General features: G+C 41.5%; 1 protein-coding gene across 2 annotated transcripts in view; it reads left to right on the top strand.

Moving 5' to 3' along the window:
- Window positions 1-13,111, top strand: part of UBE2R2 (ubiquitin conjugating enzyme E2 R2) — a 114,399-nt gene that overhangs the window by 94,187 nt on the left and 7,101 nt on the right. Inside the window, exons 3-4 of one of the 2 annotated variants that reach the window (XM_025358751.1) lie at window positions 548-645; window positions 11,878-12,012. In XM_025358751.1, the coding sequence (XP_025214536.1) occupies window positions 548-645; window positions 11,878-12,012 (233 nt within the window). The remainder of the gene's footprint in view (window positions 1-547; window positions 646-11,877; window positions 12,013-13,111) is intronic. The other variant, XM_025358752.1, reaches the window with a different exon arrangement.

The following is a 13,111-nucleotide window of genomic DNA, read 5'->3' as shown; positions in this document are numbered from 1 at the left end:
CAGGGGTGCACAACCACGCCCGGCTAATTTTTGTATTTTTAGTAGAGATGGGGTTTCACCATGTTGGTCAGGCTAGTCTCGAAGTCCTGACCTCATGATCCACCCACCTTGGCCTCCCAAAGTGCTGGGATTACAGGTGTGAGCCACCACACCCAGCCAATTTTTGTATTTTTAGTAGAGACGGGTTTCGCCATGCTGGTGTCAAACTCCTGACCTCAGGTGATCCACCCGCCTTGGCCTCCCAAAGTGCTAGGATTACAGGCGTGAGACACCGCACCCAGCCCCAGTCAGTTTTTTATCAGGATTGTACTATAGGAATAGTAAGTCTTCTCACTAGAAAATATACCTTGGAGATTGGTCAAAATAAATATTATATTTAAAAAATGCTTAATTATTATTTATCTTTGATGTTGAACATAAAAAGCAGAATTGTTTTCTCCTTTGATGGAAAAACAGTTTCTAGGAATAAAAGAAACTTTAGAACCAATGTCCCTTTTTGTACATCACTTTTTGAGTATTTACTGAATGTAATGTTTGTGTCTCGTAGAATGGAGATGTATGCATTTCAATTCTTCATCCGCCTGTAGATGACCCACAGAGTGGAGAACTGCCTTCTGAAAGGTGGAATCCTACTCAGAATGTGAGGTAAGGTGTTACATAAGGAAGAATCTGGTTTTGGAGTTATTCTTAATCTCCTTATTGTGTTTGCCCCTAGTGAAATAAAATTACGTATTGTCTTTTAACATGTAAAAAATCATCTTTCTTATATTCGGTTGTTTTGTCTTCAGCTAGAGCTTTAAGAAATATGTATGCATCATTTTGAAGAGCTGTATTTACTAAACCATAATATATATGATTCTCATTTCCCTATGTTCACTTAGGAATAGATATTCAAGCCTGAATCCCTACTCTTACCTTATCCTAGTTATACTTTGGTTCTTTATTACCATCTAACATTAGTATCATTCATTGGTTGCAGTTAATAAATAATGTTAATTCATTTTTACTAACCGAAGTTCATACCCTTTCTCATTTCCTTGGTTTTTACCTGTCGTCGTTTTGCTCCAAAATCTTTCATATGTATAAATATATATGTATATATGTATGTGTATACGTATATGTATTTAAATTTTTTTAGAGATGGGGTCTTACTAAGTTGCCCAGCTGGTCTCAAACTCCTGGCCTCAAGCAGTCCTCCCTACTTGACCTCCCAAAGTGCTGGGATTATAGGCATGAGCCACTGTGCCTTGCTCATCACATTATATTTAATAGTCATGTCTCCATAGGCAACTCCTCTCTCTCTGTCTCTGTCTCTCTGTCTCTCTCTCTTTCTCCGTCTCTCATATTTAAGACAGTGTCTTGCCCTGTCACCCAGACTGGTGTGCAGTGGTGCGATCACAGGTCACTGCAGCCTGTACCTCCTGGGCTCAAGTGAGCCTTTCGCCTCAGCCTTCCAAGTAGCTGTGACTATAGGTGTATGCCACCATACCTAGCTATTAAGCAACTCTTGACTGTAAATTTTCTCGTTTTTGATGACAGTTTTGGGGGGTACTGATCAGGTATTTTGTACAATGTTCCCCAGTTGAGATTTTTCTTATGTGTTTTCTCATGATTAGTCTAGGGTTATAGGTTTGGGGAAGAAAGACCAGAGAAGTAATGTGCCATTTTCATTATGTCATATCTGAAGTACTTACTATCAGTGTGGCTTGTCCTTCCTGATGGGATACGTTTCATCAGCTGCCTGAGATAATGTGTTTAGCTTTTCTCCACTATAAAGTTGCTCTCTCCTGAACTTTTCATTCTGTACTCCTTGGAAGGAAGTCATATGCATAGCCCACAACTAAGGAGAGGGTGGCTATACCTCCGTGAAGCCAAGGTATCTATATAAATTATTTTGAATTCTTCTGCATGGATTGATACTATTCTTCCCCCTTTATTGGTTTATTCAATCATTTGTTAAACATTTTTACTGATACAAAAACTAGTAACTTGATAAGAATCTCCAGGTTTATCAAAAGTGAAGAATTGGAAGCTTCCTGACTTGTAAAAGAAGCTCTTCAAGATGTATCAAATGACTGTTGATAAAGAGTTGAGAAAATAGATATATTAAAGATTTCAGCACATCTTACCAATATATTTTTTAAGACAGAAAAAATGTTACTTTCTTTTTAAATTCAAATAAATGTGTTACATCTCACCTTGACAACCATCATCCCTCTGAATTTTTTTTTCTTATATTTCTTTTTTTTTTTTTTTTTTAAAGACAGGATCTTGCTCTGTCGCCCAGGCTGGCATGCAGCGGCGCGGTCACGGCTCAGCGCAGCCTTAACCTCCCGGGCTTGAGCGATCCTTCCACCTTAGTCTCTCAGGTAGCTGGGACCACAAGTGTGCATCATGGTGCCTGGTCAATATTTTGTATTTTTTTTGTAGAGAGATGGGATTTTGCTTGGTTTCCCAGGCTGGTCTCAAACTGCCGCGCTCAGGCAATCCACTTGGCATCCCAAAATGCTCAGATTATAGGTGTGCCCCAGAGCACCTGGACTAATTAAAAAAATTTTTTTGTAAAGATGGGGTCTTACCATGTTGCCCAGGCTAGTCTCAAACTCATGGACTCAAGTGATCCCCCTGCCTCAGCCTCCCAAAGTGTTGGGATTACAGGTGCTCACACTACACCCAGCCTTCTGGATCTCTTATCTATACAAGAATAATACCTACCTCAGTAGGTTGTTGATAAAATTTAAGTGAATAACGCATGTAAACCTACTAGAATGGTGGATATTACCTGACTGGCTTGGGTTGCAGCTATATTTTCAAGGAATTTTTTGGGTCTAATGTGAAGCAGTCATTTGCTATCTGAAGAGAAGCACATTTCTTAGTTCCTCATGTTTATTTCATTTTGCTACAAGGAGACATAATTACTAGATGCCTGTATCATAACCAATTCAAGTAGTACATAATTTATCTTGGGTGTTAAATACAGGAAAATAACTGAAATAATTGCTTTGAACTGTTTTTGAGATACTCTATAATTGAGAATACACTCTTTTTTTGAGGGGAAAAGTGTCCTACATAGCAAATTATGTATACATGAATTATCTCAATAGACTCAATTTTAAATTAGTATTAAAAATTCTGAGTTTTAGGCTGGGCGCAGTGACTCATGCCTGTAATCCCAGCACTTTGGGAGGCCGAGGTGGGCAGATCACCTGAGGTCGGGAGTTCGAGACCAGCCTGACCAACATGGAGAAACCCTGTCTCTACTAAAAATACAAAATTAGCCGGGCGTGGTGGTGCATGCCTGTAATCCCAGTTACTCAGGAGGCTGAGGCAGGAGAATTGCTTGAACCTGGGAGGCGGAGGTTGTAGTGAGCCAAGATTGTGCCACTGCACTCCAGCCTGGGCAACAAGAGTGAAACTCCATCTCAAAAAAAAAAAAAAAAATCTGTGTTTTATGTATTCTATATTACTCAAGAGCATGTTTGAGGGTGCTATGTCTTCAGAAGTAACTGTAGCACATTATTTTGACATTATAATTAGACAATATGTATAAAGGTTTTTTTTTTTGAGACGGAGTCTCGCTCTGTCGCCAAGGCTGGAGTGCAGTGGCCGGATCTCAGCTCACTGCAAGCTCCGCCTCCCGGGTTCCCGCCATTCTCCTGCCTCAGCCTCCCGGGTAGCTGGGACTACAGGCGCCCGCCACCTCGCCCGGCTAGTTTTTTGTCTTTTTTGGTAGAGACGGGGTTTCACTGTGTTAGCCAGGCTGGTCTTGATCTCCTGACCTCGTGATCCGCCCATCTCGGCCTCCCAAAGTGCTGGGATTACAGGGTATAAAAGGTTTTTAAAGATGTTTTGGATGATTTGTTGAAAAAATTGCACCCAAAAAAATCCCCAGTTATCCTTTGATAATAATGATTCTGGTGCATGGATTTTCAGGACTAGTAGTAACCCTAGATTAGAGGAAGTGGTAGCTACGATACTGGTGATTCTTGGTTTTGATGGTTGAATGTTGAATCAAATGCTTACACCCCCTCCCTATTTGAGAAAACAGGCTTCCCCTTTCCTCAAATACAAAGCCCCAAACAAGATTTTCCTCATTGCATTTTTATGCTGCCTATCTGGATAATGTATTGCTACCACCCACGGGAATTCAGGATTTTTATCCTTTACTTCTCTTGCATTTACATGCAAATGATGTCATTTGCCTTATCTCAGCTTAAAATATTATGAACATTTTTTTGTTTTAACATAGGCCTACTTCTCATGTAACCCAGTCTTTTGGAGGCAGAGGATTCCTTTTATACTTACCTGCCCATCTGAAGCTGCCTTTGTTACTTTAGAGGTACTAGCATCATTTTTTTCTCATTCTTGAGTCCCCAGGCCACCTGAGCCACAATTTAGGGACATTCCCCAAACTCAAAATCAAGATTGTTTTCGCTGGCTTTATGCTGCTTTGTTTAGAAGCTTCCCAACTACAACTAATTATTTGGAATTACAACTAACATCTTCACACGCAGCTCTACAAGGTATTTGCGTTGGAAATTGTTCATCTTCTTAGACTTTTTATCACTTAGTTCTATGTAATCATTGGGTAGTCCTTCAACATTTTGATCTTATTGGTGTTTTCAGGGGCTGTGGGATGTTTTGTACACTTTTTGGAACCTCATCTGTCTGGAATACCTGGTAGTGCTCAGAACTCTGAGCGGAAATCAGGAAAGCACTACCTAATGAGCAGATGTGGAATACTTTTCCTTATCCCTTTTGTTTCTCTGTTCACTTCATTGTGAGACAAGGGGGGTTTTAAAGTAGTACACTATTATATTTTCTGACAGGTCATTTATGGCACTGAAATATTAAGAGGGAAGATACAAGATGTAGTGAAAATGGGCTACTATTTTTCCTCTTGTACCTCTGCTGCTAAATTATCTAGGGCCAGCAACTGTCTAAGGGTTCTGGGCTCCATGTCCAGTTTATGGGTGGCTGTAGTAAGACAGCAGTGGAGATGGCATAGGGTTCATCTTATCCTGCTTTGGAGTCTTGTCTGCTGCCTCTCACTGGCATCTGAAAGTGATTCCATATTCACGTTTTGGTTTTCTTCTCCATAACCACGTGTACTCAAGACTGTTGTTCAGCACCTCAGTGGACAATATTTATAACATAAAGTGGCAAATGGAGCACTTTTGTAACTTGAAGAAGAGTAAGGGACTCTAGTTACCTTCAAGAGCCTGAGTCAGTCTGTATTATCAGATCTGGTGAGTAGTGAGTTAGCCAACCTGAAAAGGAAGAATTTTAGGGATGCAGAGAATCAGCCAACTAGTGTTCACTAAAGTCTCAGTAGTTTGCTACCTCTTGGGAAAGCCAGCATACTTCTTTTGAAAGCAAACCTCCACAGACCTCCTCCTCCCAGAGGCCCAGGATTAAATTGGTGGGGCTGGAGGTGGTGGGGAGGGTTTCTTCCTGAAGTGGAAAGTTTTGGCATTTGTCAGCAAGAGTGGAGTTGAGAGTTGCCACATGTCTTTGATTAGAAGTTCACAGCATCATGCCTCTTCCTGATGGAGGAAACAAAATGTACCTTAATACATGATTTGTCTAGAATGATGTGGGAGCTTTGGGGATAGGGTAGGGTGGGAGTGGGAGTAGCAAAGCCCTCAGACTTTGCTGTAGAGTTCACAGCTGCTTTCTCTGAGACACCATCCCCAGAACTACCTGTCATATCTGCTATAGGCTCTGGGATAGTGAAGTGGTTTTGGTGTGGATTTGCTTTATGTTGAAAGAGGCATACCTAATGTTTTCTTTTTCACTTTCAAAAATATAGCATGAAACCCAATTTATTAACCCAATCAAGAGAGGCTGTTGTTTGGTATAAAAGAGTCTGTCTCAGAAGTGGGGTAGGATATTTTTCTGTCTGGTCTTAAGAACAGAGAGCCAGAGACATCACCCCTAGCATTGGGTGCCAAAGTAGGCAGGGTCAGGGGAAACAGGCATAACCATGCTGTTCCTAAAGCTCTTTTAAACCCAATTCTGGAACAGTGTGGTTTTATTTATTTGCTTCCTTGGTTTTTACGCATGGGGTCCCACTGCCCTCAACTTGCCAATTCCATTCTCTGCAAATGATACATAATTTGGGCATTTAAAAACTGTACTTTTATTCCTACCTTGCATTCTCAGGGATGTATCAGTACAGCACTGCACAGAAGAAGGTGTTGTATTTGTTGTTGGTTGCTTTAGCAGCCTAAAGAGAAACTTTCTAATAATGTAAACCCATTATGCTACTCTATTTTACCATCAGTTGCCCTCTTTTCCCTGTCATCACAGGCTTCTTTGTCATGATGTCCTCTTTAAATCCTTCCCCCATGTTGAAACATGTAATGAGGACTGAGCTTTAACTAGTCATCTGCAGTTACTGGCCCATCGTTTGATAGAGCGGAAATGAGAGATTTTAAGGACCCCTGACAACTAGAAAGGTCACGGTAGAACCCTCAGTCAGTAAGGGTGGTAGTAACAATATGCAGGATTTAGGTTTGGCTCCAGAGAACTGGACTTCATACATCAACTGTCATCACATTGTGCTGGGTCTATAAAACTCAATATATAAATCAACCTGCGTGTACATGTGTGTGTGTGCACATGTGCATACATGCATGCTTGCCCATGATTATGGAGTGAAGTAAGCTTAGGGTTTTTTCTTTTTTTTTTTTTTTGAGATGGAGTTTTGCTTCACAATTGATTTGCTGTTGGCTAGTCTGTAATATAATATATGATGTGTTTGGTATTCATTTTCTTTGAGGGTTTTTATTGTTTACAAACTTACGTTTTATTCAAAAAAAGATAGCTAAATAACCTCTGACCAAAGATACTGAAGCAGGCGTAAGGATCTGAAATATGAACCTGAAGACTGTAAAGTGAGGTGCTTTTGCCTGTCCTTTTTTTCTGTGTTTCCTTTCTCTTCTTAGCATTTTTCTCTTTTGGCCTAGATCCTCTATCCTGAAAAGACCTATCTTATTCCCTGGCTGTGGCATAAAGAGGGGCAGAAGGAGCACATTTTTTTCTGGGAGTATCCCTAACTCCTTGAATGGTGGTGGTGGGAATTGTGTAATGAACCACAGATACTAAGAACTCTCTGGCCCTCATTCTTATCCCAAATTCCCTCTAGGCCTATTCTTTGTTATAATAAATGTTAAACATGTATTCTGCTGGACTGAGATCAGATCTGTTCCTCCAGATGTGGAGTAGAGAAGGGTAGTGCACCAGTGTGTTCTTGTGGGGTGCGGGGGAAGCAAAGGGTAGTACAGTTATTCTTTATAGGAACCGAGAGTCTGGGGATGATGAACCCTCAGGGTCTATTTTGCTAGTCCAACCTCTTGTTTCTCCTGAGAAAATACAGTAAATGAATAAGGATTTTAAACACTTAAACTCATTTTTTTAAACAAAAAAATGAGCTAGCAGTTGAAATAGTTTTTTTGTTTTTGTTTTTTAAAGACAGAGTTTCACTCTTGTTGCCCAGGCTGGAGTGCAATGGCACAATCTTGGCTCACTGCAGCCTCCGCCTCCCGGGTTCAGGCAATTCTCCTGCCTCAGCCTCCCAGGTAGCTGGGATTACAGGCATGTGCCAACTTACCTGGCTGATTTTGTATTTTTAGTAAAGACGGGGTTTCACCATGTTGGTTGGTCAGGCTGGTCTTGAACTCCCAACCTCAGGTGATCCGCCTGCCTCAGCCTCCCAAAGTACTGGGGTTGCAGGTGTGAGCCACCGCACCTGGCCTGAAATAGTTCTTAAATTCAAATTCAGTTTTGTGTATTCCAACAGTATTATCTCAGAAGTTTAGTTTTTTCCAGTTCACATCCATCCATCTGCCTGAGACCAATTCTCTCAGCTTTCCTTATTCTCACAGTTCTCCATCTAATCAAGAATAGTTCCCACCAGGCTTCTGATTGGCCCAGGTTAGGTCACATGCATACCTCAAATGCATCACCATAACAAAAGGGATGGAATCCTTGCAGCACTTGCTTGGTCTTATGTCTACTGCTGTGGGTAGGAGGTTGTTTGTATGGGAGGTGTGGCACAATAGTAGGAGAAGGAAATTATTCCCCATATGAAAAAGAAAAAGAAAAAGATTCTGCTCTTCAGACAGAAGAAAACTTACTGGGTTGACAGTTACCACTATATTAGTCTGCTATATTACTCAGTGCATCTTAAAACATCCTGGTTTTTAACTTAGGAGGACGTGGAATTAGAATTTCTCATTTTGTTAGATATGGATGATTTACCATTTAAAAATTTGTTTCCCAATATATACACTGTCTTAATATACAAGATGTAAGAAAACCAACTTGGGGAAACTATTTGTGGGAAAATTTTTTCTTAATTCAGGTAATAGGATTCATCTACATCTGTGTTGTCCAATGTGGTAGCTTCTAACTACATGTGGCTTTTTACATTTGAATTAAAATTAAGTACTAGCCTGGCACAGTGGCATGCACCTGTAGTCCCAGCTACTTGGGAGGCTGAGGCAGGAGTATCCCTTCAGCCCAGGAGTTTGAGGCTGTAGTGTGCTATGATCACGCCTATAAATAGCCTCTGTATTCCAGCCAGGGCAACATAGTGAGACCCTCTTTAAATAAATAAGTATATATTAGAAGTCACTTCCTCATTTGTGCAGGATACATTTCAAAGTGCTCAGTAGCTGCATGTGGCTACTGGTTACTATATTGCACAGCATAGGTTATACATTATCATCATCATCGAAAGTTGTTAGTACACAGTACTGATCTAGACAATTAAACCTATTTTTCTGGCCGGGCAAGGTGACTCATGCCTGTAATCCCCCAATTTGGGAGGCCGAGGCGGGTGGATAACCCAAGGTCAGGAGTTCGAGACCACCCTGGCCAACATGGTGAAACCCCATCTCTACTAAAAATGTAAAACATTAGCCGACCGTGGTGGCACGTGCCTGTAATCCCAGCTACTCGGGAGGCTAAGGCAGGAGAATCGCTTGAACCCAGGAGGCAGAGGTTGCAGTGAGCCAAGATCCAACCATTGCACTCCAGCCTGGGCGACGAGCGAAACCCCGTCTCAAAAATAAATAAATAAAAATTATAAAACACTGTTTTTCTAACCAGGAGCAGTGGCTCACACCTGAAATCCCAGTACTTAAGGAGTCCAAGGCAGGAATATTGTTTGAGCCCAGGAGTTTGAGAACAGCCTGGCCAACTACCTGTTTATAACATACTTCGTCCTTATCCTTTTTATCTTCCTAATAGATTTTAAGTGTTTTCTTTTGGAGAAACCTTTATGTAAAGGTCTACCGTATTTTTCTTGCACTTCTAAGATGTCCATTCATTTTCCGTCTTGATGAGTTTGACTTTTTTTTTTTGAGACAAGAGTCTCGCTGTGTCACCCAGGCTGGAGTGGAGTGGTGCCATCTCAGCTCACTGCAAGCTCCGCCTCCCGTGTTCAAGCAATGCTCCTGCCTCAGCCTCCTCAATAGCTGGAACTACAGGCATGTACCACCACGCCCAGCTAATATTTTGTATTTTTAGTAGAGATGGGGTTACACCGTGTTAGCCAGGATGGTCTCGATCTCCTTACCTTGTGATCCACCTGCCTCGGCCTCCCAAAGTGCTGGGGTTACAGGCATGAGCCACCATGCCCGGCCTTCTTTGACTCTTTTTAATGTAATTACTGAAGAAATCCAGAAAGCTCTTGAGGGAGGAAGGCCAAGGAGTTATCCTTAACCTAATAGAAAGGAGCATGTGCAATCAATGGATTTTAACTAGATAGAAATGTTTTCTTTGAAAATGCCTTTGTCATAATCTTATATAAATCATACAACAGAAATTCTTCACCTTTTTAAGGAAAAGTTTTCATCAACTCAAACATCTAAGTGCCTGGTTTCCTCTCTTTATTTTTTGCTTGGGGCCCAGAGCAAAAGGGTATTTTGCAACAACACAATCTCTAACCTTTCATCAATGAGAAGAGAGAAATTTCTTTTTTCCTTCCATTTTCTCCTAATGCATGTAGTTTTTAGGGGGAAAAAGCCTAGGAGTAATTTGGAACAGTTTTGGAGCCTATTATGCTTTTATTTATTTATTTATTTATTTTTGAGATGGAGTCTTGCTCTGTTGCCCAGGCTGGAGTACAGTGGCGCGATCTCGGCTCACTGCAGCCTCTGCCTCCCGGGTCCAAGTGATTCTCTTGCCTGCCTTAGCCACCCCAATAGCTGGGATTATAGGCGCCTGCCACCCCATGCCTGGCTAATTTTTATATTTTTAATAGAGATGGGGTTTCACCATGTTGGCCAGGATGGTCTCGAACTCCTGACCTCATGACCTGCCTGCCTCAGCCTCCCAAAGTGCTGGGATTACAGGTGTGAGCCACCGCACCCGGCCCCTATTATGCTTTCTAACATAAACTTTATTCCCTGATTATTTGGAATGTCTAATTTTTATCTGTGGATGAAAATTGGCCGTTTTTAACACCCACTAGAATTTGTAAGCCATGGGAAACCAGGGATGGCATCTAACTTGCTCACCATTGTACATCCAACATCTCACTTGGTGCCTCTGGCAAACCGTAGGTACAGAGTAAATACTTTTGAATAAAGATAGAGTCTCTGTTATTCAGAGACTCTAGTTCTTCCGTTTGAAGGATTTTGCTTTTCCTCCATTCTCCTGCATTACTTTGTCTTCCTTCCAAGTATGGAAAAAATACATTTGTATGTAGCACTGTCTTTCAAGTTAAGAGGCCACAATAAAAACTGGTTATATAGGGCCGGGCGCGGTGGCTCACACCTGTAATCCCAGCACTCTGGGAGGCCAAGGCAAGCAGATCACTTAAGGCCAGGAGTTCATGACCAGCCTGGCCAACATGGCGAAACCCCGTCCCTACTAAAAATACAAAAATTAGCCAGGTGTGGTAGTACATGCCTGTAATCTCAGCTACTCAGGAGGCTGAGACAGGAGAATCACTTGAACCCAGGAGGCAGAGGTTACAGTGAGCTGAGATGGCACCACTTCACTCCAACCTGGGCCACAGAGACCCTGTCAAAAACAAAACAAAACAAAACCAGCGTTGGGCGTGGTGGCTCAAGCCTGTAATCGCAGCACTTTGGGAGGCCGAGGAGGGCAGATCACCTGAGGTCGGGAGTTCAAGACCAGCCTGACCAACATGGAGAAACCCTCTCTCTACTAAAAATACAAAATTAGCAGGGCATGGAGGCACATATCTGTAATCCCAGCTACTCGGGAACCTGAGGCAGGCAGGAGAATCGCTTGATCCTGGGATGTGGAGGTTGCAGTGAGCTGAGATCACACCGTTGCACTCCAGCCTGGGCAACAAGAGTGAAACTCAAAAAAAAAAAAAAAAAAAAAAAGAAAACTGTTTATATAAAATAGCATAATTTTTACCCTCTCTCACATCAAGATTGCCTTGAAACTAAATATTTTAAGCTTTTTCCCCCATGTCATTTAATTTGTCATTTTTAAAATAAATGGTATTTGAAAGCTTCCAAGACATCCACTTTCTGCAGGTTGGAACATGGGACCAGTTGAAACGGGGCCTTCTATCAAGTTCATTTTTATGCTTTGTGCATTACCCTTATACTAGAATCACGGATTTCCTCTGCTTTGCCTACCAGTTAGCAGCTTGTTTCTTAGTACTGGAAAAAAATTTTTTTTAATTTTTCTTAAATGCCTTTTATGAAAACCATCAATAAAAAATGTATGATGTCTCTGTTGCCCCAAGGTCTCAAATTAAATTGTATCAGAAAAATTTTAAGGGAGGGAGAATTTGAAATCTGATTGTACTTTCTTAAAAAGCAGAATACTTTTAAATACTGTAAATATGGGTATTCATAGCTGATCCTTTTTTCCTGTTTCTAGGACTATCCTATTAAGTGTAATCTCACTGCTTAATGAGCCCAACACCTTCTCCCCAGCCAATGTCGATGCTTCAGTTATGTTCAGGAAATGGAGAGACAGTAAAGGAAAAGACAAAGAATATGCTGAAATTATTAGGTAAGGTGCTTTTTTTTTTTTTTTTTCCAAATTACCTCAAGTCATTATACAAAACCAAAATATATTCTGGAACTAAAGGTTTACATCACACTTAAATATCCTGTCCATTCCAGGATAATTTTCCTCTATTAGATTTATAGTGTGGGAAGAGAAGGTTTCTGCCTGAGCCTAATGAACTTTGCTATTTACCAAGAGAACAGCCACTAGAAGATAATGCAGTAGCAGACCTGATTTTCTAGGAACCAGAACTTCTAGGTTCTGGCCAGGCATGGTGGCTTACACCTGTAATCCCAGCACTTTGGGAGGCTGAGGCAGGCGGATCACCTGAGGTCAGGAGTTTGAGACCAGCCTGGCCAACATGGTGAAACCCCATCTCTACTAAAAATACAAAAATTAGCCAGGTGTGGTGGTACATACCTGTAATCCCAGCTACTCAGGAGGCTGAGGCAGGAGAATTGCTTGAACCCGGGAGTTGAATGTTGCAGTGAGCTGAGATCACACCACTGCACTCCAGGCTGGGCGACAATGCGAGACTCCGTCTCCAAAAGAAAAAAGAAAAAAAAAAAAATTGACCATAGCAGCAAGGATCTGTCGGAAATCCACATTATCAGCAACACTAATATATGGTATAACAGAGCCCTAGAATAAGAATCAGGGGACTTGGAATCTACTCATGGGACCATTTATCAGATAATTTTTTGGGTCTTTTACTTTTTCCTCTGTATAAAATGGAAAAAAGCTCAACCTTTAATCTCTTAGGACATCAAGTTCTTATAATAGTACCCAAGACATCTGCAATAAATACAAACCCTACCCTTCCCCTACCCTCCACCTCCTTTTTATTTGTTTCTAATTATTATTTTTTGAGATGGAGTCTTACTCTGTCATCTAGGCGGGAGTGCAGTAGCATGATCTTGGCTCACTTCAACCTTCACCTCCTGGGTTCAAGCGATTCTCCTGCCTCAGCCTCCCGAGTAGCTGGGATTGTAGGCACCCACCACCATGCCCAGCTAATTTTTGTATTTTTAGTAGCGACAGGGTTTCAGCATGTTGGCCAGACTAGTCTCAAACTCCTGACCTCATGATCCACCTGCCTCAG

The sequence above is a fragment of the Theropithecus gelada genome, chromosome 15, assembly GCF_003255815.1.
Source record: "Theropithecus gelada isolate Dixy chromosome 15, Tgel_1.0, whole genome shotgun sequence".
Taxonomy (NCBI): domain Eukaryota; kingdom Metazoa; phylum Chordata; class Mammalia; order Primates; family Cercopithecidae; genus Theropithecus; species Theropithecus gelada.
This window is presented reverse-complemented; position numbering and strand designations above follow the sequence as displayed.